At 39.6% G+C, this 27,424-nt stretch overlaps 1 protein-coding gene across 1 annotated transcript in view; it reads right to left on the bottom strand.

The window, feature by feature from the left end:
* Positions 1-12,072: 12,072 nt before the first annotated feature.
* Stim2 (stromal interaction molecule 2) overlaps positions 12,073-27,424 on the bottom strand; it is a 125,818-nt gene continuing 110,466 nt past the window's right edge. Inside the window, exons 8-12 of the mRNA XM_021162824.2 lie at positions 23,041-23,208; positions 22,282-22,382; positions 21,805-22,043; positions 17,158-17,431; positions 12,073-14,885 (exon numbers count right to left, since the gene is read on the bottom strand). Of these exons, the coding sequence (XP_021018483.1) occupies positions 14,408-14,885; positions 17,158-17,431; positions 21,805-22,043; positions 22,282-22,382; positions 23,041-23,208 (1,260 nt within the window). The 3' untranslated portion in view covers positions 12,073-14,407. The remainder of the gene's footprint in view (positions 14,886-17,157; positions 17,432-21,804; positions 22,044-22,281; positions 22,383-23,040; positions 23,209-27,424) is intronic.

Below are 27,424 nucleotides of genomic sequence, written 5' to 3'. Positions count from 1 at the left end.
TGACTTATTTTGTGATTGGGTTACCTCACTAAGGATGATATTCTCCAGATACATCCATAATAGCTGAGTAGTACTCCATTGTGTAAATGTACCACATTTTCTGTATCCATTCCTCTGCTGAGGGACATCTGGGTTCTTTCCAGCTTCTGGCCATCAGTGGAAAGAGAGGCCCCTTGGTACAGGGGAACGCCGGGGCCAAGAAGTGGAAGTGGGTGGGTCGGGGAGCAGGGTGGGGGAAGGTATAAGGAACTTTCGGGATAGCATTTGAAATGTAAATAAAGAAAATATCTAATAAAAAAAAGATTTTTACCTTTATTCCCAGTTACGATAGTGCTTATTATACACCGGTATTTTTTTGTAGTGTGCCATTTTCATATGAGCATATATTGAAGTTTTTCTCTTCCTTTGGACCTATCTTTTATTTATACTAGGACTTCATCAAATTCCCTACGGGTCAAATATAGTTGTTAATAGGCAAACTCCAGGTATTTCCAATGTTTACATAATGCCTATGTCTGCTTTCATGCTATATATATCATATGTGAACAAAGTCTGTACCAGAGACCTATGTTGTTCAGAAGAAGAAGAAAAAAAAACCTTGATAAGCCATATTATTCTTTTACAAAAGTGAAACAATATATCAGTGATACTTTGCTCTTACTGACCACTCACATCCAGGAACAAACACTTTCTTTTTAACTAAGTCTCTTGGAGCTTGAAACTTATTATGTCCTTTATTGTTGCATCCATAGGTGTTCTGCCTGCGTATATGTCTGTGTGCCATGTGTGTGCAATTCCCATGGATGGTAGAAGAGAGTCACATGCCCTGAGGCTGGAGATACAGATGGTGTGAGCTGCCATGTGGTTGCTTGAGACAAATCCTACAGTTTAAGATTAAACTACCCCTGATATTAAAAATCACAAGCTATGAAGTCTATGCTTTCCGGAGCCCTGTGGTGTGCTCATCATAGGAAACAGTTATTGTAGATGTTATATGTATTATAGCAGTTATATGTAGGCGTGAAGAGATACTCAGATAGCATGAAGCTAGCCTTATGCAGTAGAACATACAATGAGAGGTAGCCTCACCTTCTATAGCTAGGTAAACCTAACACTAAAAACTACTAGTTGCTCAACAACTAAGGTTATCTAGTGGCCCAACCTCTAGGTCTACCTATCTGCTGTGCAACCACTAGAGACAAGGCGGAACTCTAACGCTCCAACGCAGTGCCTGGAGCCCCACAGTTCCACCCCTCAGTATAATTTAATAATATCACAGGTTTGAAAGCACTGACATTTGTCCTCTTGGAGATATTTCAATATTCTGTTTATTTCCCCCACTTCTCAATGCATTTCATACCCCAACTGAATAAACCGTGAAGCATGGAACAACCTGCTCACAGAGGTAAGCACAGTCACTGGAATTCCTAGGTATGCCATGAAAACAACAAAATTTCTACAAAGTACTAACAAAAAATACGGCACTCGGTTGGTCTAGGTTCTGCGCTCACATAAAATGGTAGGGAAGACAAGAGGTTCCAACCTCAGCTGCCCCCGTCCATCACCTACCCCATCTAGCTGGCAGACTCCAAGTTTAGAGAACCATGGCCAAAGCTACTCTAGCACATCACGCTTGTATTACTCTGTCCCTTTCAGAGCCCCACTTTCCCCTCTTAGTCTTAGTATTTTGGCTATTTTGTTGAACCTTTCCTGTTTCATCTATTCTTTTCACATTTAAATAACTTTATTTTTGGAGTTTTATTGTGAGACTTTTCTCTTTTTCTCATCTTAACACTCTTTTCCATTTTCCATTTTTTTTCCTGTCCTTTCTTTCCCTTCCTGAGATAAAACATTCTAACAAAAGCAACTTTAAGAGAGAAGGTGTTTATTTGACTCAATTCCAGGTTATAGTCCAGGAAGTCGTGAGATTCCTGTCTCTATCCTTCTCCTTGAGTGTCTGCTAGGTATGGGTAAGCAGAAAAATGCTTTTTTATGAGACAGGCAAGCAAGATAGAACTGATGGGGAAGATCCTGGACAATGGTGAAAACTGTTTTCCTGGGGCCAGAGAGTTGGCTCAGCGAGTAAGAGAACTGGCGTTGGGCAGTGGTGGCGCACACCTTTAGTCCCAGCACTTTGGAGGTAGGCGGATTTCTGAGTTCAAGGCCAGCCTGGTCTACAGAATGAGTTCCAGGACAGCCAGGGCTACACAGAGAAACCCTGTCTTGAAAAGAAAGAAAAAAAGAAAAGAAAAGAAAAGAAAGAAAAAAGTATACTTCAAACCTAAATTGGTCAGAAGCAATAAAGAGGATCACTACATTAATAAGGAACAATCTATCAAGGTGACAGAATAATCACAAATATATATATGTACCAAATATTAATGCACCCAACTCTACAGCCAGTACTGGGCATAAAAGGACAGACAGTCCAGAAATTAATAGTGGGTGTTGTAGTTCAGGTTTTGTTGCTGTGAGGAGACACCAAGACCAGGGCAATGGCAACTCTTCTATAGGAAAACATTTAACTGGGGCTAGCTTTCAATTTTAGAGGTTCCTTCTATTATCATCGTGACAGGAAATACAATGGCATACAGGCAGACATGGTGCTAGAGAAAAAGCTGAGGGGTCTGTGTAGATTGATCCACAGGCAGCAGAAGACTGTATGTCACACTGGGCATAGCTTGAGCATATGACACCTAAAGGCCAGCCCCCACAGTGACACACTTCCTCCAACAATCCCACACCTATCCAATAAGGCCAAACCTCCTAATAGTGCCACTCCCTATGGGGCAAGCATTCAAACATGCAAGTCTATTGAGGCCATACCTATTCAAACCACCACAGTGGATAACTAAAATCCCCCCTTCTTATCAATAAATTTATCATCCAAAGCCTCTCCCCACAAATCAGAATTAAATTCAACCAGAGAGTAAATGAATTTAACATCTATATAGTATCCTATACTATAGATGTGTATTTTCCTTTCTTTTATAATGATCATTCTTCAAGACATCATATTTAGGCATGTTCATCTGAAAGAATGTTTACAATTTTAAGTAACTTTCTTGTATGTTATCAGATTATAGTTGGAACAGAACTGGAAATGAACAGCAAATGAAACTATAAAGACTACACAAATACATGGAGCTAGACTAGAATACTCCTGATTCATTAGTGATCAATGAAGAAACCAGAGAGGCCAGTAAAAATTTCTAGAATCAAATAAAAATGAAAATATAACTCATTAGACTCTTTGGGGACACACCAAAGGCAGTTCCTAAGAGAAAACTTCATGGTTATGAGTGTTTACGCTTAGGGCAAAAAAAAAAAAAAAAAAAAATCACAAAGATCTCAAATAAATAATTTAGTTATCTACTTCAAGGTCTTATAAAAACTAGAACAAGCCAAACTCTAGATCAATAGAACAAAAGATATAATAAGGATCAGAGCATAAATTAAGTATATACTAAAAGGGAACTATAGAATCACTAAAAAAAAAGTTGGTTTTGAAAAGATAAACCTTTTATTTTAAAAGATGGATATTTAGAAGGAATAGATAAATTCCTAGACACATCTACCAAATTTAAATGAAGAAGATACACACAGCTAAAACAAGTCTTCTAACAAACAAAAATGTGGGACCAAAGAAACTCATTGTGAATTCTACAAGACTTTAAAGAACAATTAGCAATGATCGTCCGTGTACTCCAGAAAACAAAAAGAGAGGGCACACTTCCAAATTATCATAGGTAGCCTGTATTACTTTGAAACGAAAACTAGATAGTATACTACAAAACAGTAGTTCTCAACCTATAGGTTGTGACCTTTTTGGAGGCTAAATGACCCTTTCACAGGGGTTACCTAAGACCATATGAAAACAGAGATATTTGTATTATGATTCATGACAGTAGTTATGAAGAAACAACAAAAATAATTTTACAGTTATGTTACCATAACATTAGGAACTGTATTTTCAAGGGTCATAGCATTAGGAAGGTTGAGAACCACTGATGTAAAAGAAGAAACCTAAGGACCAATCTCCCTGATGAATAAAGATGTAAAAATTCTGAATGAAGCACTTAAAAACCCAATTTAATGACACACTGATCATCTACAAGTATGTTGTAACATGCAAATTAATACCTTTGCTACAGCACATAGATTACTAAGAAATTGGAATAGCAAGGTCATCTCAGTAGATACAAAAAAGGCTCTTGACAAATTTTAGCATTCCTTCATGATAAAAGACCTGTAGAAACTAGGAATTCAAGGAATGTATCTTAATAAAAGCTACATAAAAAATCTGCAATCAACATTATACTAGAAGAAAAAACACTAAAAGCATTTCCTCTAAAATCAGCAATGAAATGTGGGTTTCCACCTTTGCCATTGTTATTATGATGGTTGGCCATAGTGCGAGCTTTAAGGCAAGAGGATGAAGTAATGCATTGGATAGGCAAGCAAGAAGTCAAATTATCCCTATTTACAGACAATATGGTTGTACTCTTCAAAGACCCTAAGAATATACAAAATAACCTCTTAGATGTGATTTTTAAACCTCAGCAAAGAAGCAGGATAAAAACAAAAATCAAAATGCAAAATTCAATACCTTTTCTAGATATCAATAATGAACTTGATAAGAAAGAAATCAGGCAAGAAAATCTTATTCACAATAGTTTTAAAAATAACCTAAGAATAAATCTGAGCAGGTGGACCCCATGATGAAAAATTCAATGCACACACAAAATAATAAATAAAAATAATTGAAAATACGCTAGAAGACTAGAAAATGGAAACACCTACCTCCCATCTGTATAAATTGGCAGAATTAACATTGTAAAAAGAGCTGTATTATCAAAAGCAAGCTATAAATTCAACCCCATCAAAATCCAATGACATTTTTATTTCTACACAGAAAATACAACCCCAAATGTATATGAAATAATAAAAACAATTCTAAGCAGAAAGAGCAATGCTAGAGGTATCACAATACCTGACTTCAGATACTACAGAGCCACAATAATAAAAATAGCATGGTATTGACACAAAACCAAATAGATCAGTAAGAAAGAGCACTCAGAAATAAATCTACCAACTACAGATGTGTGAATTTTGACAAAGATGCTCAATACATCAGAGAAAAAAAGCCCCCCCCCAATAGTACTGGCTGAACTTAGATCCACATATAGAAGAGTGAAAGCAGACCCTTATTTCCCCCTTGCATGACTACCAATAAAAAATATTTAGTTTTACCTTAATGTAAAACTAAAACTTTTTGTCAACTGCTAGATGAGTATAGGTAAAACAGCTCAAAATGTAGACATAAAGAAATTTCTGAAAAGGACTTAGGTAATAATAGCAAGAAACTGACAAAAGGGATTGCATGAAATTCCAAAGCTTCCAAACACCAAAGGAAACACTGAGCAGAGGAAAGAGACAGCTATAGATTGGGAGGAGGTATCTGGCTACATCTGACAGGGCATTCGTATCAAGAACACAAACCTACAAAGAGCAAATGTCCCTGAAATAAATCCATCCAATAACAGATGGGTAAATGAATTCAACGTTCTTAGCTATCAGAGAATAAATTACACTGAGATTGTCACACCGTACTCAGGCTCCCACCAAGGAACCAGGTGACAATGAACCCGGGTAAAGATGTAAAAGCCCATATGCTCTGCAGGGAATGAATGACACTAATTCAGTCACTCCGGGAATCAGCATAAAGGTTACCCTAAAAACAAAACCTAAAAACAGAACTGCATATGATCCAGCTAAGCCTTTCTAGGGAGTTACCTGAAGGAATCAACACACCAGAGAGATGCCCTCACTTCATGCAGATTGCACTGCTAGTCACAGAAGTCAAGATATGGAAACGTTCAGATAAACACAATCTTGGCTGCACACGTCAGCTACAGGGAAGAAAGAAATTAGGTAATTTTCTAATTTTCAGGGAAATCTATGGAATTGGATATTAAGCCAAGTGAAATAAGCCAGACTAAGACAAACACATTTTTCTCTTTGGTAGAATCTCTGTCTCTCTGTCTCTGTCTCTCTCTGTCTCTGTCTCTCTCTGTCTCTCTCTCTCTCTGTCTCTCTCTCTCTCTCTCTCTCTCTGTGTGTGTGTGTGTGTGTGTGTGTGTGTGTGTGTTTATCAGCAGAGGAGAGAGTGGAAGGATAAGGAATGAATATAGGTCCAGTATGGTGATTACATATATTAGAGTCATAATTAAATCTACTTATAAGCTAACCAATAGAAACTAATAAAGAATGGGGAAAGAGGAGGTTTGAATTTGAACTTGCTCCTAAGAAGCCAACTATTGCTCCGTGTGGAGATTTGGTGGTGTGGTAATCACAGAAGCAGGAATGAGAGCAGGATCAGAGAGCTAAGGAGCACACCAGCAGCACAAATCTACTGTGGGGAGTCAAGGGCATGCAGAGGAAGCCACACGTGACTAGAAGGATGCACTGAGTAGCTTAGGAAGGACAACACGGTAGGCAGGTGTACAGACGATGAACACAGGGAATGTTAGTGATGCCAAGGGAGCAGGATCCAGGACAGGTCTACGTGGAAGCAAATGATACGTATGTATCAAGAGGATCAGGCCATAGTGGCCAGAAAGGACAGAATGGGGTCTGAAATGAGTCTGTAAGTACAGTCTGTTGGTGATGACAAGCTCCCAGTAAGCAGCATGAGGCTGCCTTTCAGATTTTTAAGGTTTGGGGATGGGATTTGGAGACAGGTTTGGAAACACGACCTCATTGAGGACCATCAGTAAAACTCTGGGAGTAAGATCTTTTTTACATAGGAGCAGAACTTGACTTTCTCCTAAATAGTCTGTGACTCAGAGCTAAATTCCACAAGAAAGTAACCTGCTAGGAACCCAGCATTATGTGAAACCCTTCACACACATCTAACACTCATAGCAATGAACGACAGCCCTCCTTTATAGATGGAGAAACAGCCTGAAAGGATTTGTCTAGGATCACAGGTGGGGAAAGTTGGAGTGTGCTCGGGGCTATCAGATGCCTAAGTTCACTAACCTAATTACTATAGCACATAGACTAAGGAATGAGGACTCAGGACTTGGGTGGAAGGAAAAAAGAGCCAATTCATTAAAATGTGCCTTCGGATATCTTTAGTGTTCCAAATGGGTGAAAAAAAGCAGCAAGTGTTACTACAAGCTATTTCTGCAAGTAGTAAATCCATACCACTGTCTACCTGAAAATGAGAGATAAAAACCATGAAGCAGGGAGAAAACCACGGGGTCTTTTACCTGTTATTTGTAATTGTTCTTGCCAGAAAGCTCTTTCAAAGCCTGCTCCAGTGGCATGATTGGTGAGTGTACACAGCCGAATGCTCTTTTCCTGATATTTGCAAGGCCGCCTCACTTTCTTCACATCTTTACTCAGACTTTTTTTTTTTTTTTTTTTTTTTTATTATATGTAAGTACACTGCAGCTGTCTTCAGACACTCCAGAAGAGGGCGCCAGATCTCGTTACGGATGGTTGTGAGCCACCATGTGGTTGCTGGGATTTGAACTTCAGACCTTTGGAAGAGCAGTCGGGTGCTCTTACCCACTGAGCCATCTCACCAGCCCCCTTTACTCAGACTTAATGAAGGACTTTTCTGACCATCTCACTTGAGCCTGCAAACATCACCCGGAACATGATGACCCTTAGTACATATTTCCTTCATCTAACACATTGCATACTTCACTTGTTTATTGTCTTGTCCTGTGTAAGCCAGACCTGGGGAGGGCAGGCATAGGCTTTCTGTCTTTTCTTACATTTGCAGCATCTGGACTGGTTTTGGTTTGGTTTGGTTTTATTTTGAAACATAATGTATACTTAAGTTGTTCTTGTGATCTTTGAGAAGTTAGTTTCAGTTCCATGCTGTTTAAGATGCCAACATCTACATGTTTGGGAGTTATTGCACACACACACACACACACACACACACACACACACACACACACACACATCTTGGTATTTTAAATAAGTTTGTGATTCTGGGCATTCACAGCTCTTCTGGAGCACTTATGCCCAACAAGAAAGGTAGAAACACTTAATGATCTTTGTCGTTTGTTCAGCAACAAACATACTTGTAGATCATTACTACATAATTAAAGAATCAGGTTTAGTATTACAGTGACATTAATTACCAAATATGTAGTACAGCCATTAAATGCTATGTTTTGGAGAAAACATTAATACCAAGACTGGACATACCCAGTCACTTGACTAGGCATATAAAAGTCCAAGACAATCTGAAAGAAAAGCATCCATTCTTCATTTCAGACCTAGTTAGCCACTGCTCATCACTCTAGCTCTAAAGATGCTTGTACACGAACATGCACTGTTGACTCCATGCGACAGGACTTGATGCTTAGACATATTGGATACTCTTACAGACTTTTCTATTACTAAATTCATGAAGACCCTTAACTACTTGGAACTTGAAGGTAGCAATAGTTCCTGTCACACCTTTATTCACTCATCAGACACGACACATTCAATTTCTTAAGTGTCAGTCATTTGGAGTGTAGAGCTAAGAAAGGCAGGTTCCTACATTTATGTAATTCAGTCTATCAGGTCAACAAGCAGACATATTGTATTGAAACATCAAGGTTAAATGGACACGCTGTTACATGGACCTTTCTCTTCCCCTCTCCTTCCCACCTTTTCCACGGTCCATACTCAAGGCTATTTCCAGGTCCGTTTTCTAACCTTCAAAAGCCAAAGGTGACCTCTGGCACAGCAGTTCACTACTGCACCCAAGCCTCATGCTCCTCTTTTAGCTCCCTTTAATGCCTCACACTTTCTGGTTACAAGAGGCATATCTTCAATGTCAATAGCTTTTTCATGGAAAAGAATCAAAAACTCCACACACTTGATTTGAAAACTTTTAGCCAACGTGCTGGTACTTCTATAACGTTAGGGCCAGGGGTTGGTATGCTGGCACTTCTATCATTTTTCCACATGGGAAAAGGTCTACTTGGACATTTCAGAGCTGAGAAATGAAAGAAAGGGCACTCAGACTATACAGAGTATGAAGAGGAGTGTTCTGAACAGCCACACATAACAAAACTATCTGCCCTTCAGGTTCACTCGGGGAGAGAAGCTGGTTTGACCCAGGTAGGAGCTTCTGGAGTAGGATTGTTACGGGGAAGAAGATACTTGGATAGAGCAGAAGCCTGGCTGCCACTTAAACGACTAGAGATCCTCCCAGCTCCACTGCTGCAGTCCACTGGCATGCACCTACCTGCAGAGCTTCTGTAGGCAAAGGCCAACTGCCTTACCTTAGCTTAGTGTCTTCAAAAGCTGCGCTAGGGTGCTGTGGAATCCAGCAACAAGGACTGTGTAACTCCAAAGAAGATGCTTGGCATTGGCCATCTGGTCATACCACGAAATCACTATCTAAATTGAGGCTGCTCCACTGTTACAACTGAGTCTACAGTGAACTTGGTCTTTAAGAGGCCCTTTGGAAATTGTGAGACTTATAGAGAAGTCTAGGAAAGCCCAATCTTAGAACAGAGCTGGAATCCTGAAACTTGGTCTGACGTCTACTAGACCCTAATTCATTTGACAGCAGCTTATACCTACTCAGATATCCCCGAAGGACAGTGCCTTGTAGACTTGCCTATGATGGCTGGTGGAAACAATGTTTTTAATCAGTACTTCCCAAGGATTATATGAAATGGCTGTGTTTGGACAATTTATGCTTATTGCTGTTAAATGCTCTGCAGGAATTTGGTAAGTGCAAGCTCATTTTCAGATGCCACACCAATGGGAGAGCTAAAACTAACTTGCCATTGATCCTACATCAGCACCATAGCCAATCTCTCTATGTCTCTGACAAAAGAACACCACTGAATTGTCTTTGATGCATTAAATGCTATGAAATACATAATTCCTCTTTCCATGAGCTTCTAGCTCCTCAAGTCACTGTAGATCTCTAGCATGTGAGGATTTTCATCTCTCCTCCTATTACATACTAGGTTCTTTTACAGCACCTGTAATATCAGGGTTCACATGTGGGCATTCTTACAATGCTAGGCATAAGATAAACTATTATAGTTGAATATTCCTTCAACTACAATAGTTCAGATGACCCTAGGACATAGGGAGATGGCTCACTGGGTAAAATGTCTGCTGCACAAGCATGAATCCAAGTTCAGATTCCCAGAATCCATGTGAAAAGTCGGAAGCAGCAACGCAAGCCTTTAATTCCAGTGCTGGCAGGCACAGAGAGCAGATTCCTGGGGTCCACTGACTAGTCAGCATAGTTCAATCTGCAAATGTCAGGTTCAGTGAAAGAGCTTGTCTCAAAAAACAGAGAGTGATGGATGAAGAAGGTATCTGACATTAATTTCTGCCTCCTACAGGGCATGCACATGCATGTGTACATCAAGGAGCACCCCTACACACAAACATGTACGGAGGAGGAAGAGGAGGTGGAGGAAGAAAAGGAGGAAGAGGAGGAGGAAGAGAAGGAGGAGGAGGAGAACGACGACGATGACGATGACAAAAGAGGTCACCATCGCCTCCATACTCTTGTTTACCCATAATATCGAGGGGAAAGTCCACCTAAGCCATAGAAACAAATTAAGACTCTGAACAGAAGATCAGTATAACTAAAATTTAAATCTAGTTTTTCTTTCACTTACTTTAACAATAAGGATAAACAATATATCTATTTAAAAGAAAACTAGTTTCGCGCCCCCCTCTCCACACAGCCATGGCCAGCCCCCATTTCTCTACTCTCTCCTTCTCTCTGCCTTTCTCTGCCTCTGCTAACCTCTTAACTCCCCTCCCCATGCCCTGAATAAACTCTATTCTATACTAAAAAAAAAAAAAAAAGAAAAAAAGAAAACTAGTTTCATTGCTAAACAAAGCACATTAACTATTTGAAGAAAGCATTACAAAAATATTTAGAAAAACACTAGATTCTTAAGAACTTAATGAGCAAAAACCACAGGCAAGCAATTCACTAACATGAAACATATAGGCTAACAAAACAGTGAAAAGCGTCCTATTTCTCTAGACATTCTTTTCCTATGAACTTAGTCAAGCTTTAACGAAACTGCAGTTCAGAAATCATCGAGTAAAAGGTTACTCACACTCAGTGTCTTCAAGCAGAGGATAGGAACATTGCTTAGGGCAGCAGTTCTCAACCTGTGGGCCGTGACCTCTTTTCTGGTCAAATGACCCTTTCACAGGGGTCACATATCAGATATCTATATTATGACCCATAACAGTAGCAAAATTAGTTATGACGTAACAACAAAAGTCATTTTATGGTTGGGGACACCACAACATGTGGAACTGCATTTGGGTTGGAGCATTAGGGAGGCTGAGAACCATTGAGCTAGGGTAGAGAAACCTTGAAAATGTTACCCCTGAAGTATGCGTGAGGCAGTGTGAATACATCCATATATACTCGTATGTACACAGACATGAACTAAAATATCCTTCACATTTTGCTATACACTTCCTTAAAATACACGGTAAGAAACCATGTTAATGAGAACTTACGCAGTGCTATTTCGATGTTAAGAAGAGTGTTCACTTACCGCTGAGCACGCTTCAACAACGAACTAAGGTTCTGCACTGTCTGATCATGGAGAAAACAGTGATTTAAAAAAACAAAGAGCCTTATTTTACAGGCTATTGTAAAGATTGAATTAGAATCATATCCCAGAATTTCAAAGAGTGCCTGGTATAGACAGTACTCAACAAATATTAAATGCTGCTACTCCACATGTAATAAATATGGCAGTAGCCTAAACTTGAATGGCATTAATGTTTTAAATGATTGCATACTGAGATCATGTTAAGTAAATGATGAATGTTTCCAATAGTAACATTATATACTATAACACTGAATGACAGAAGGGTTTAAAAGATTATAGTAAATCCATACAGCGTCATACTATTAGACAGTCACTAAAATGTTGTTTGCAAAGAAATTCTAATGTTGGAGAAACTCTTGAGTTAAAAGTGAAATGGCATGATATAAATATGCTCTCAGTTATGTAAAACACATACCCATTTAGAAAAATAACTAGCAAAACCCACACCAAATAGTAAAAGTAATTTTAATAGCGTGATTTGACTGCCATGCTGCTGTTTTCTTCTTTGCACTTCACTACCAGGAATCTTTCCGTCTTACAGTAAGGAAGAAACAGGAGAGCATCAATTTTGAAAGAGTAGAGGAAGGCAATTAATGTAAAACTTACAGAAATGCCCAACGCTTCGCATGTGATGCGATACCGAAACGATGGCGGCTTTCCAAAACTAGATTCTTTCCTCTCAACTTCTGTTCTTTTCCAAATACTGTTACTAATGCAAATAAATATCACACCATACAACAGTACATACCCCTCGGTTGGACCTGTTTATAAATGTGTAATCAGGTATACACAATACACTCCTTTCCTAAGCCCACCCCTACTCTCTCAGCCCAACCTCCGCTAGTTTCTACCTGGCTCTGACCCAGGGCACCCTACCAACCCTAGCTATAAGCAATCTCACAGCCAAGGCTTCTGTATGCACTCCACACTCTGGTAGCTTTGACCTTTCTGTCCATCAAACTAAAAAGCACTTATTTCTGTTGCAATTTCCAAAGAGAACACCTCTGGTCCAGCTGTGACAAAGACAAAACATCCCCCTTAGTCTGGGGGATTTCCTGAACACTTTCTAATTCTTTATGCAAAATTGCTTTCCTTCCAGTAGAACTCTAGAGTGGTCTCTGAACTCCACGTTTCACGCTATCTTGCAAAGCATCTTTATGTCAGACAGACAGCTTCTGATCTTAGGAGCTGATTGGTAGTCATCGAGCCCAGCGAGACCCTGACGATTATAACAACCAGCCCAATGGAGGTAAATAATCACAACTCACAGGAGGCTTTGAGAGTTAGATCCTTAATAAAGCACTCCCTCCTTTTATGCAAATCTCAAGGGGTCGTCTCACTTATCCATCAGCATTCCCAGATAGCCAGTGCCAAAAAAAAAAAAAAAATTCTAGTTAACATATCCGTGTTCACCCAACCACCCGTCTTCCTGTATTTCCAGATAGTTCTGCCTGAGGTCTTAAGAGCTGAGAAGGTGGAAACTAAATGTGCACTGCTGTCCTACGCGCGGCTACTCTCAGGCTACTCTCAGGCCTGCCCAGCATCTAACCAGTTCCAAACTCTACAAACTCATTCAACACAATCTAAATGCACCATAAATTTATATTTGTTAATCTTGATATGAGAACATTTAAACATTTCAAACTACATAAAAATATGACAAACAATATAAAACAAAGAAATTTGTTGACAACGTAGTTCCAAAACATCGCTATTTCTTATACTGCAATTCAGCAGCAAGACAGCTTACATGGCTCTCCAGAAAACAGTGTTTTCAGTGGAGTGTTATCAACAAAAATCAGCACAACCCCACACAATAATGTCTCCAATTTATTATCTTTTCCACAGTACAAATTTTTCACAAACCATAAATTCTTTGCATTTATTCAAAGTCTGTAAACAAGTGCCTGAATCCCCACACCCCAGACCGCAGTTTAAGCATGTGAATGTTTTAAGTCCTTCGATCAAGTTTTACTCTTCCACTTGTATAAGGAATCAAGAGCCTTCTGTCTTTACATTATTTATATTTTATCATACAGCCTGCAGTGCAGTAAATCACAGTGAAAGCCCTGGGGAAAACAAAACAACATGGTCTTTACAGCAGGACTTGAAACTTTATAATAATAAATGCATTTGAGGAAGCGTCCCATAATAAAAGTGTGGGTTTTCATTTCCAGAAATCAAGTCAATTAGAAACCCTAGTTTCTACTTAAAAACCCATTTTATCTAAAAGTGAAAACAGTCCCCTATCCACAGTCATTTTATAAACTCTATACAGTTTTACTTGCAGAGATTTTTTTTTTCCAGTCTGGAAAACAGTAGTGCAATCAGTTTTACGTCTTTTAAGTTATTTAGTCCATGATGGAAACAGCTCTGTGGAAAGATAAGAAGATATTCTGGTAAACAAGAAAATTTTGCAAGCCCATGCTGGCTTACAGTCCATTAAAGCTTGTAAGTCCATAGCGGCTTTCGACAGAATGCTGTGTGTACATCACTAACATCAATGCAGAAATAAATAGGCGGAAAGAACTGTAAACTGCCTCCTGCCGATGACTCCGGTGGTGGTGATCTGACTTGATGAATTGATTGCGTAGTCAGTTAGATATAAGCAGACAGTAGACAGCTGCCCTTACGGACATTTCCACTATGGCATCAAGTCTGGAAAGCCCCAGTGGAGTTACATTCCTAAAAGTAGAATAAAAACGGAGTGGAGGGTGGGAGATGACAGTTTACAGATGCCACTTGAATGGAATTCCATCACGTCAGCCGAGTCACTTAGACTTCTTCTTGAAAAGGCTTTTGATTTTGGATGGCTTTTTGCTTTTCTCACCATTATGACAGAGGTCATGTGGGATGCTGCTTACTCTGGAAACATTTGAGGCTTCCTGAACTGGCTTGCTATCATTGCCGGCTGAGGAGCACGATGTGTGTCGGGGATGAGGCACCGGGATGGCGCTGGAGAGCTGGTGCATGCTGCAGGATTTCTCCAGGATGCCATTGTACACTCTGCTTGCAGGGCTGAAGATCATGCTCTTGGTCTCCGTCAGACCCACGCACTCAGGGGAGCCCCGGGAGACATCTGCTGTCACGGGTGAATCCCCCCTGGAAGAGTCCTCCAGGGAAAGCTCGTCTCTTGAGATTTTTCGAGAAGACAATGTTTGGTATATCTCAAGGCTTGAAGGAGGAGACTGTTTTCTCCCAATGGAAGAGTTTAAGGAGTCACATTCTGAACCTGTGTCTGGTACTTCCCTGAATGAGACAGACAAAGGTAATACTTTTAGAACTACATGTTATTAACAGTAACAGCAAATATTCTACCAAATCAAGTTCCATTCATTATTTATTATAAAAAAGAGATTATATATGTATAAATATATGTAAGACTTGAAAAGTTTTCCTTTAATATAGCCTGTCATCTCCCCACCTTGTGTGTGTGTGTGTGTGTGTGTGTGTGTGTGTGTGTGTGTGTATACTGTGGATGTATGTATTTGTGTGGCTATCTGTGTATGTGCAAGAGTAGGCCAATCTTCCTTGACTGCTATCCATGCTATTTTAGAGACAGGGTCTCTAAACAAATCTAGAACTTGTGAATTCAGGTAGGCTGACTGGCTAATGAGCTAGAGATCTGTGTGTCTCCAGTCCTTCTCCTGCTGGAGTTAAGACTCGTGGTTATACACAGCTCTTACACTGGTTCCAGGGATCCAAACTCAGTGTTCATGCTCATGCAGGCACTGTATTGTCTGAGTCACTCTCCAGATTTAGGATAATTTATAACAATCAAGCAAAGTAATTAAGCTATGCCTTCTTTAACTTTCAGGGAGATGAAAATTTTTGAGGTTTGAATTTTCTTAAGCCTTTTTGACTTTTGCTCTCCTTGAATACTACTTTTCTTTCTGAACCACAAAACTGCCAGTATATGTTTGAAAAGATGGAATTTTAATCACTTCCTTTAATGTTTAGTTATGAGCTTGATGAAATATAACTTTCTGAGGAAAAGGATGAGGAACTATGAACACTGTGCTAAAATCAAAGCTCTGCCAGTGCTCCCCACTGCTGAGCTGTCTCCCCAGCCCCTGACTTCTGTCTTTTTAAATGTGCATTCTTTCTACAGCCTGTATCCTTTGGAAATCATATACAACATTTGCATGATTTTTCTCTGTAGCAACCTGTAGCTAAATACATGTAAGTTTTACAAGAAGATATGTGTTTAAAGAGAAAGGAAAGACAACCCTGGTGACGGCCTGTGAGTGTCTGTGAATGGAATGTGGACAGAAAGTCCAGATTAACAGAACAAGTAATTACTAGGAGAGCAGCACAGGCGTTCCCTGAAGTCAGATTCCTCTCATATTTATAACCTGCTGCGAAGTTTTGACAAGCTATGTGAAATGAGAACTTAACTAACTTTCCATGATAGAAAGATTCTGTGGGCCAGGGCAGCTCTTGGCGTCCCCTACAATCTTCCAGAAACCACAGGAAAACAACTTAGAGGTAAAGCCATCCTGCTGCTGGCTGTGGTCATACTACAAAGACACATAAATAACATGTTAATCATAATTAACTCCCTGTGGGAAGGTGCATTAAACCCATACTTGCAATGAGACTGCAAACGCCAATTGTTCTTAAGGACAAAGACTGTCTGCTAATTAAAAAATAACTCTCATTAGGCAGTGAGATGATTATGGGAAAAGTGATCTGATGTTAATATCACAAGAGCCATGTGGCAGGAGCCATGCAGACTGCCATCCACACTACTAATATGTGGCAAAATCAGAAACCAACAGAGTTCTTCTGTTACCAGCAGCACTGAGATGTGAGCTCCCGACAGCCATGGGCCTCACAGTGCACTGACACCCTCAAAGAATGAACTGCACGGGCATTAGTCACGAAGTTCATCTGATTTTATCATTCCCTCCATTAGGTTCTCAACGTTTTCTTTCTTTTTTTTTTTAAAGATTTATTTATTTATTATATGTAAGTACACTGTAGCTGTCTTCAGACACTCCAGAAGAGGGCGCCAGATCTCGTTACGGATGGTTGTGAGCCACCATGTGGTTGCTGGGATTTGAACTCTGGACCTTCGGAAGAGCAGTCGGGTGCTCTTACCCACTGAGCCATCTCACCAGCCCCCACTCTCAATGTTTTCTTAAGCCCTGGGCAAACGAAGCTACCTTTAGAAACTGAAAACAAACAGACCTTAGGCTTAGAGTGGTACAGAAATAAGACCTCAGCGATATAACCACAAAGAACTGAATTCTGCCACAAAGGGGACTCCAGATCTCACCTAAGAATCAGCTGGGCCAGCACCTTGATTTTAGCCTCAATACTCTGAGCAGAAAACCCACTCAGGCCAGATGCACGTCAGATATACAGAACTGGGGTCCACAAACAGGTGTCATGTGAAGCCACTGAGTCTGTGGCACGCACAAAATACACTGTGGCACTGCTGCCACTCCACCCCCACGTGCCCCCTCAGCCCCACTGAGACCCACACTCCGCACTTAATGACGATAAACGCCAATACCATTGTTTCTCAGCAGTGAAGTAGATAGCCTCCTCCTCCTCTTCGTTCCGATACAGAGCAGGGCAACTTGACACAGACAGGATGTCTGGATCTGGGGAAGGCAACGAGTGCTGGGGATGCTGCGGATGGTGAGGGTGCCGAGGGTGGGCTGCCAGAGGAGCGTGGGCAGGAAGCTGAGCTCGCTGAGACTGTGGGGAGGATGGCACGATGCTGCGACGAGAGCGGCATAAACTACTGCTTCTGGCTAAAGATCCTGCAGGTTTAGCCACGGTCCCTGAAAAATACAAGCCAATGAAAATGCTCATAGCCACCAATGTCCCTTAACTGTCTTCTCCCAAACGTATACACGAGAACTGATGTCAAATATCGGTTTAATGTTTATTCAAGCAACTACATCGACAAATGCCCTTCTCTACCACCAATGGAAACACTGAACAGCAATTATTACAAATGTAATAAAATGGTAACATTTAGAAGTAAAACTAAAATAAATGAACACCAATGTAGTTTTGCTATAAAAAAAATCTAACACTATTAAAAAGAATAACTTGAAGTGCTATTCAAAATAACCCTTAGATTTAAAGTCACTATCACACACTTAGAAGAAATGATAAATGTTTATGAACACTCATACTGGATCAGGAGGAAAAAACTGTATAAAGTATCAACGGACAGTCTTGACGTATCACAGCCTGTCTGACCTTTAAGAGGTTTAAGTGAAGACTACACAGTCTGTCAGCTGAAACCAAAGCTTGCTTCCTGAACACAGGCCCTCAGCAAGCCTCTGTCTCAGGTCTCCCTGTGTCTACTGCCTATCGAAGACCCGTGCAGGTGGAACAAACAGAATGATCCTCTGTTTCTTTTCCTACACTAAAGCAGCCCAAGAGCAACCTTCTCAAGCTCGCTCTTCATGCATGCTGCATCCTTCCTGTGCCACAGCACCAGGAAAGGAGCACGCCTTCATTAAATGGGCTCAGACGACAGCAGGCCTCAGGCTGCACAGCAATGCTCTCTTCCCCAGGACTCAGCTCTAGCCAACCCATCCAATCATCATCACAGTGAATGAGTTTACTTCTAGGATCCAGCTGACACTCAATCAATCAAGAGTTTTGACCTTTCCCGTTTTGTCTTGCCAATTATATTATGAAGAAACCACAAAACAGGAAATGAAATAATTCTCCTAGTAATCAGAAATTAGAGATTACCTAAAGAGAAACCACACTAACTTGACTGAGGATAAATTTCTCACCAGGATAAATTTCTGTATGGAGAATACACAGAATGAAATTAATCTACACCGTTATCTAGTTAAACTGTTACTTTTCAGTAAAAATGTCAATAAGGATATTTTCTTCTAATTTGCTTAACAAAATACTAATCAATGCTATATTTTCAAAAAAGAACAAAAAGGAAAGAAAGTGAAACAGAATGATAAGGAGATAATTATTTCTAAATAATCAATGAAAATGTAACAAAATGATGGCTATGAGTGACAGCCCACACAGCAGAACACAGCAGACAATACTAACACCACATGAAGAGTTTCTAAATCACATTATGTGAAGCCCCTAAGTGGTGAGAGTGATAGAAGGGGATGGGGAAGACAGAGGGAAGCAGAGTGCGACAACAAACCACGGAAGAGCCTCAGGATGAAACAGATGAGGGAAGCAGGCTGCACATCTGCACTACAGATCCCCAAACTATCGATGAAGTGAGTTTAGGAACAGTGCAGCGTTGTTTCATATTCATCCAGGCTACAGAACCAGTCATGTCAAGTGTGAGTGAGGAGACAGAAGCAGGACTCATAAACACTGGGTATGCAAACAAACAAAACCCCTTTGAAGGCAATTTGGCCATGACTAATAGGAGATCCTTGCCTAGTGATCAAAAATCATTCAAAGGGTCCAGAGAAATTCTTAGAGCTGTGCATAATGTATAACATAATGATTTGTGTTTCTACTATTGTTTTTAAAAAGAAATATATACAAGGAATCTCAGTGGGAAAGGAGAGAACCCATGTTATTAAATATATAAACAAGCTTCGGTTGTCTCATGTTAAACAATCACAGTAAATTTAACTTGGATAAACACAGAAAAACTCTGAAGCACATTTTTGAGCAAAGAAGTTGAAAAATTATATCTATAATTTGATGATCCTTATGTAGGTGGTGTAAGTATGCAGCAATGGTATATACTAGATATTACATATGTAGAGGAAGCATGTTCTAATGAGCTTTAGAAAAGCACAACTTTAAAAGAGGGAAAGAGAGATGGTGTGGTTCATTTCAGAAAAACAAGTAAGACAACCTGTTTACTTTTGTAGTGGATGGGCACAGTCTTCAGTGACTTTAAGAATGTACAAAGGGCTTTATGAGAAGTTTGAAATACATTACTACGACATTCTACTCTGAAAGGATTTAGCAGATACTTAAAACCCGGGGAAGGAGGAGTAATTCCATCCTCTATTCGTCTACTCACAATAAATATATCAACTAACAGTTTCTGCGTTTCTTCATGTAAAACTACAGGCAGTCTTATTATGTGTATTAGAATCTCTTCCTTTGGGATTTACCTTCAACAAGCGTGCTTACTGGGCATTATTTCAAGCATAAGTAACACATAACCAATAAAGAGATAATTAAATGAAGCACCTTCATCCTACCACAGTACACTTCAGGCTGACAGCCCTTGTTTTATAAAGTCCAGGACTTACAAAGCAAAATGGAGTACCACTAAGTGGCCACTAGGTGGAGGCACAGCTCTCCAATTCTATGAGCAATCAGATTAATTTCTAAAACTTCCTATAACATTTCAAACCAGCTCTTGTACTTTTTCACACTTACAAGTATAAATGTCTATGTATAATACCACAGTTATTTAAAATATATGCCAATTATTCACATTTAATGTAAGTATCTTCTTTTAATGGATCAAAAAAAAGTAAATAAAAATAAAGTTTTGCCATTTCCAAACTCCCAAAAGTGCTTCTAAAACAGGCAAGAAAAAGATTTAACTAAAGGAATTGATCTTCCTCAAGCACAATTATGATTCTCAACAATTACACATTTTAAAGAAAAACTATTTTTAAAAGGCGTAGTTTTCAAACAAATATGCACTCATGATTTCAGTGCACATATATAAGCCAATAAGCAAATAGACAAATTCAAATTGCAAGCCAGCTTGAATATAGACGCAACTCAACCATCACCACCTCACAGTCCAGACAAGGAGACAAATGAGGTCTCCTGCTTCGAGCGTTCCCCAAGCTTACAAGCTGTTGCTCTCCCTGGGAGAGTTACTGCCTCCTCACCCCACTATGCTATTAACAGAATCAAAGCCAGGGAAAAGACAAAAGCAGGTCCACTGACCGGGAATTATCTGTCAGATTAAGAGCTGGATTTGATCACAACTCTCTTATACAATCAGAACTGTTCTAACAGTCTCAGGAAAGCTGCAACATTGAACAGAAAAGGCCAAACTGGAAATTCTCAGGTAAGATGACTTGACTGTCATCAAAATCTAATAGTTTGAGGTTTCAGTTAACCAAGAACTAAGCTAATAGAGTTAGTTCTCCACTCTTCAGAGCTTCATTCTATTGACATGGAAAAAAAAAAAAAGTCCTAAGTACTGGAACAATAGACCAGGCAAGCAGTAATAAGGGTAAAGAATAATTTCTAATATAAAATCCTGTAAACTGAAAACATCTGTAACTGCAGAAAGTCAAGAGTTAAAGCATTCAAATTTTATCTTACCAAGATTGTTTTCTACAAAGTAAAACTCAAAAGCCTAGCATACAACACTAAGCAATATTAATACACACAAAAGCTTCCTTTGGAAGGACTTACATTCTAGAGAAACATCATGCTGGCATACAAGTACAATCCTAATACTCAGAAGGCTAAGGCAGGAGGCTAGCCTGAGCTACACAGCAGGCTATCTTAAAACAACTAGCACATCTGACTTGCGTGCATGCATATATAATGTTCTATACATACACATACACAGATCACATCTAAGTTTTCATAAACAAGCACAGTTTAATTTTGCTGAAGACAGAAAGACTTAGCTCTCCATGAGTTAAGCAGAGCAGGGCAACACTATTAATAAAAGAATGCACTGAAAAGCAAAACAAAAATATTAGAAAAAAAAAAAAAAGGAAAGAAAGAAAGAAAAGCCTTGGGAATGGAACAAAGCATAAGCTGTTGGAAGAGTCAAGCACTGACTACAGCAGAGCCAGCATCCAAACCCAGCTCCCAACACTTCCTTCTCCTGCAGTTTTCCCTCAGAGTTCAGCATGTCACATCAGCAGTCATAAAGCTGTACTCCCCTTTCTGATGTGACTCTCTCAGTTTAATTTAATGATAAGTAATGCTTAAAAGCAAAGCCCTACCATGAGTTATATATGACAACTGTTGAAATATAAATGTGATAAATTATATAAATTAAGTATCCATACTTCTTGATCAGGTAGATTTCTAAAACAGAATATATAACACACATACAAAGAATATATGTGAGAATGTATGGGAAAAAGAGAAAAATATGCTAAAAAGTAGCAAAGAAGAATGTATTTTCCCCTTAAGTTTCAAAGTACATCACTCCTAAAAGGTCCTGTCAAGCACCTTCTTTAAAACCCAAACCACTCACCTGGGAACTGTGACACTATTGGGGGTGTGTCTTCATCGAGGTCGTCAACCCCTCCAGCAATAGGGTAGGGTGGAATGGAGACTCTGGGCATCACCACCCAGCTGTGCTCAGAGTACAGGGAGGAGGTGAGGCTGGGTAGCCCAGAGTTGTGAGCTATCTGAAAGCCACAGATCTTCTCAATCTGCTGCCAGCGGAAAAGCCGTTCTCGCAAGCACGTCGTCAGCTCAGAGAGGGCTTTCCTGAAAGTCAATGGATGAACTACTTATCAGACTGAAGTCTTCAATATGACACTAAAATTCAAACAACAGGAGGAGACCACAGAACCTGACTGATGAGAAGAAGAAATTATCCAATTTCCGAATCAGTATCAATTATGTCATTATATATGCTTCACTGGTTAAATACACATTATCTACATAGTACATGCATACAGCTGAGCATAGACAGACAGACAGACAGACAGCACAGCATTCTCACTTGGCTTCCAGAATCTTGTGGTCTACTTCATCCAGGGAGGAGCTGTGTGCAACGTGCAGGGTCCCAAAGACTGTGCTTCTCTTCTTTTTAATTTTTTCTGCCTAGACCCAAAAGGTAAAGAATAAAGCTAGGTTTAGGAAAATGACTACTTCTATAACCAGTGAAGTTGATCCTGGTTTTGACTCTATTAATCATAAAACCAGTAGAAAATTATTAGCCAAGATACAGACATGTTTTCAAAATAGGAAAACAGATGAGAAAGCATGCTCTCCTAAGTCAAAGACATTTAAAGCTTTGTTCTAGAGAACTGTTTCTCAGATGTCTAGAGCCGCGAAAGACTAGAATCTTCTATTAAAACCAACAGAAAGACATTAACCAAATCCTACTGCAATGAGGTGTTAGTGAGTCAACTATGCATTTTCCAGAATTCAGATTACTCTTATGTCACACAATTTAATGAACAGCAAACATGAATTTCTAGTACTACTAACCTGCATGAGATAGGAGGCAGCAACCTGGAGGAGAGAAGCTCCGTATAAAACGTTTACAATAGTGGCAAAAGTCACAACTGTCAAGGACGCTACGGTAATTTTGAAAGCTATATACGCACTTCTCTAGAGAAAGTAATTTTACTTTAAATTCAATAATTGCAAGAGTCAATTTAGATGACAAACTCTAATTTTAAAAACAGAATCTTCAAGAAGGGCTTTTACTGAGGTCTTTGAATTCCAAGTGGTTGATCATGAAATAAGAGACTACCTCGTCCTTAGCGATGGCTAGCTGCATCTCAGCATTCTGCCTCTTAATATTGTAGTACTGTACTTCAACTTCGTGTGTTAGCTGAAGCCATTTCTGTAGTGCGTCAGGGACAGACCAGCTGCTTCTCAGTTCAAACTCCTTTTCGGCCTTTTTTAGAGCCATGCGGACCTGGAAGGATGAGAGAAAGAAAACACAAAAGGAAAAAAAGACTGAAATAACCGTTGGTAACAAAACAAGACAACAACAACAACAACAAACAATTCAATTATAGACTTTACAAAACCTTTTTAAAGTCCCTAAATCTAAATGATTTATTTCAAAACTAGTGCTGACTTGAAGTACATCATTAGATTCCTGACAAAGCTGAACCCAGAGATTCGTGAAGGGGCCATGTGCCCACGCACACATAAACTGTGGAAATACTTCGTTTGTTTATTTTATAGCTGTCAGGCTAAGACAAATCAGACACAAAAGAAAACAAATTAGGAAATATATAAATTACTGATCACACTTTTGGTTACCTAGGATATGAAGCAATACCCACATAAACCAAGCGGACTTTCAAGTTCTCCTTTCCTGATGCCCCGTCTGTTCTTTCTTGCTGTCTCCCACTACAGCCTGTTCCACCCTGTCTAGATCACCCACTGCTCCTGTAAGCAAGCAGACACTAAGCGTGAATAAACTATGTGTAAATTTTAAGAAAGTCAATTCTGGCCAAGAATATATTTGATTTTCCCTGTGAGAAACTATGCATTGCTTTCCCTGTAAGGATGAAGTATTTTCCCACATGCTATTTGAGGGCCAGCCAATTAAATAAAGGAAATAAGGTGCTGATGTGTTAAGTGTGATAAATGCTAAGGAAAAAATATATATGAAAAGAAGCCCCAGTAAGAAAGTGACAAAGAAGGAAGAGAGACTCAGTTCTTGGAACAACTTACTTACAATCTGGGCATGATGGTGGGACTGGCATGCATAATGAAAACCTCCACACCAGGCCACGGGGGCACGGTGGACACTGATCCTGGTGCCTGGCCCATGACTATGCCCACAAAGCTAACTGAGCTAACTGAAACTCCCTCCATTTCTAAACTAAAGTGCAGAGGGATGTTTGATCTGAATAATTCCAACTGATTTAAATAAACCTTCCTGTTTGCCAGAGTAAACTAAGAATAGGACTACACAAACTTTTGATAAAGAAATAGAACAGCTGTTGGGCAGTGTAGAAAAATATCTTAAAACTCCAAAGTTAAAAAGAAATCACAACAGGACACATAGTGTATAAACAAAAACAAAAAACAAAACAAAACAACAACAGCAAAAAAGAGTTGCAACTTGAGACTTAAAAAAAAAAAAGGCTTTTTCACTAGAAGCAACTTCTTAGGTGGCACTAGCCTAGTGTGACTCATTCTGTAATGTACATGGGACAATGTGGCGGCCTTGCTGATACCTCTTGAAGAAAGAGCTTGAAACCAGGCCCTGTGACACACAGCCCTACAGAACACCACAAGAAGACTACAGCAAACCTTTTCTCTCCTAAGACTTTGAAACTAAAAATTCAGTGTGATTTAAATGTTCAGGATACTACACACAGAATCTCAACACATTTCACTCATGCTACTCTCTACAACCCTAAACATTTTCCATAAATTTCTCTTAAAATAGTTAGATTATTTTGCACAGAAACTTTGTATTGGGGCATAAACTAAGGCTGAGCAATGCTTAAATTAACTATTAAATAATGTGAAATTTATGTCCATCCCATACTAGCAACTGTTCAACAGCTATTATTTATAACTTTGTTATTTGATCGAAATCTTAACTCTTAGTTTGAATTATGTTGTTATCCATGAGAATGGTCAAAGTCTACTTAGTTAATAGCATTTACAAATCAATTTAAGGTTTAAAAACTATATCCCTCTGGAACATTGAAAACAACAGTAGAAACATGTCAGAAAGAAACAGCCCACATACCTCAAACCTAGCTTCCAGACCTGGCTTGACGGATTTGATTGGCTGGAAGCCCATGAAGCTTCCAGTAAAATTCATACTTTTGAAGATCACTGCCTGAGACTTATATTAATAATATAAAACTTTTAGGAGCAAAACCATTGATATAAAAATATAAAGTGATATTAGTTACCCAAAAGTCTTCATTTAAGGAAAATAATACCATATTGATTCTTTTTGAAGTTATCTCCACTGGGGGGGGGGGGACATATTTCACATTATATGCAATTGTAGGGTACTGCATAGATATACATAAGTTCATTTCCCAGGTTAATAACTTACTTCCTCAGTAAATGATGCTTTGAACAGCAGTAGAGGAAATGGAAGATTTGAAATTAAACACACAAAAGCTTGCCTCTGTTGAGTAACTGTTGTGTAACACACAGAAGTGGTTACGTAACCCTGTTCCTCGTCTCTTAGCATTCTATGAGGGGTAGTGCTCAGAGCAGGTCCCCGAGTGCAGACGCAAGGGTTCTGCACACTGACTACTCAAGGTGGCCTTTCTTATCAATACAATCATGTTGGACTGAGTTCTTCCTAAAGACCCACTGTTCTCCTGTAAGCCACCCTTGATTGCCTTGGGATGACATGAGGATTGTGTGTATACTGGCACAACCGGAACATCACATTCCGGTGACCTTAGGGTCTACAAAGGCATGCAAAGCTCTCTATGGCAGAACCAGAGATAAAAGGAGAGGCAGTCACCTGTCAACCCTGTTCTTACAGCAGTTAAGGTTCACTCAGGGAAGGACAGACAAGCCCATGCTTCTGTAAATACTCCCTCCTCAAGGACTCCATAAAGGAACCAAATCAAACTCATTGGGACAGCCAAATAATCAGGTGGAAAACATGAAAGTAGGAGGAATGGGTGAGGGAGGAAAGGGCAGGAGAGAACAGAAGAGGGTAACTGGGGAGGGACGGGATGAAACAAAGCAAGGAAACCACAGTGCAGGGTAATTAACATATGCTAACAAGACAAAAAGTACTATTAGTTCCTCTGGGTTACTTCCTCCTTATAGGAAAGTTAGAGGATGAGCTAGCAAGCTGTTCATAGTCCTGAAACAAGCCAACCGTCAGGCCGGGAGTTTTAGTAAGAGCCTGAAGGGCATACCTAGTTCTTGGAGGTGTATAACTTTAGACAGGCCTTTATTTTTAACTTCTCGACTCTTTCCTACATTCTGGACAGAAAGGTTTGTCAGTGAGATGGGCATAACCACAAAATACATCTAAAGGGCAATTTTAATTGCTTCTTAAAAAGTTTAGTAAACTTTATATTAAAAAACCTTGCAAATAGATAAAAAAAACATCACACTCAAAAATTAACCAGACCCAAGCTTAATGTTAAGTAAAGGGAAAGAGATTTAAAATGTTATTTTGCGAGAGATGTAGTCAGCAGCAACAGAAGAGGACCAGAGTTCAGTCAGACAGATTCTCCAAAAGGACACGTTAGAAGAAACAGTGGTGCTCAATAAATGCATGTGCCCAGAGGTGCAATTAAAACTCATCATATAATTCTGATCTTTGACTTGGCAATAAACTGACAGGCAGTACATAAACAGTACACAGTGAGGCAGAGAACTTAGGGTCGTGTCCCTGCTTTACAACTAATTCTGAACAAGTTTCCCAATCCTATCTGATTTCTTAGTTTCTCCATCAGTAAATGGGTAAGTCAGAAAGTGAGATGGCATTAGAGAATGTGTTCTGAAGACGAAGGAAGGGCCATCAGACAAGAATTCCAGGTAACTGATGGGATGATAAATGGAAGGAAACACAGACTCCAGAAAGACAAGGCCCTGCAGGCACACTTCAGAGTGATAATGAATCTATATTTACTTATGCCACCACGCTTGTAGTAATTCATCTCTGCAGGGACAGGAAATTGATACACACGCATGCCATGACACCCTTCTACAATCCTCCCTTCTCTGCAGCACTGTGAAATGTCTCAAAGTCTACTCCATCCTACTTGGAGCAGCTGAGTGGAGGAAACAGACATTAGGAAGGACATCTTTGCAGATACCTTTGAAGACTTCAGCAGACTGTGTTGTAAAACCATCTAACAGGTTTGACAGGGAGGACTAATAGAATCCTTCACACCTGCAGCCTGTGGCTTTACAGAAGCCCACAGTAGAAGTCCTTTATCTTACACGGTGACATTAGAAAAGAAACTTAGTACAGATCTAAGTAAACACCTCCCATGAACTCAAGCCAGCAAACCTAGCAGGACGCAGGATCATAATGCTGCAGAGAAGCAGCAGCAAGCTGGCGACTTCACCTTCTGGCTACCATTTTGTTATTTGTAAAATATGAATTTGATGAATGCTAAAAATTTGTTTACGTGTTAACAGTACACATGACATCATGGATACAGCAAATG

Source organism: Mus caroli, unplaced genomic scaffold, assembly GCF_978045245.1.
Source record: "Mus caroli unplaced genomic scaffold, Mus_caroli_1 scaffold_4, whole genome shotgun sequence".
NCBI lineage: Eukaryota > Metazoa > Chordata > Mammalia > Rodentia > Muridae > Mus > Mus caroli.
This window is presented reverse-complemented; position numbering and strand designations above follow the sequence as displayed.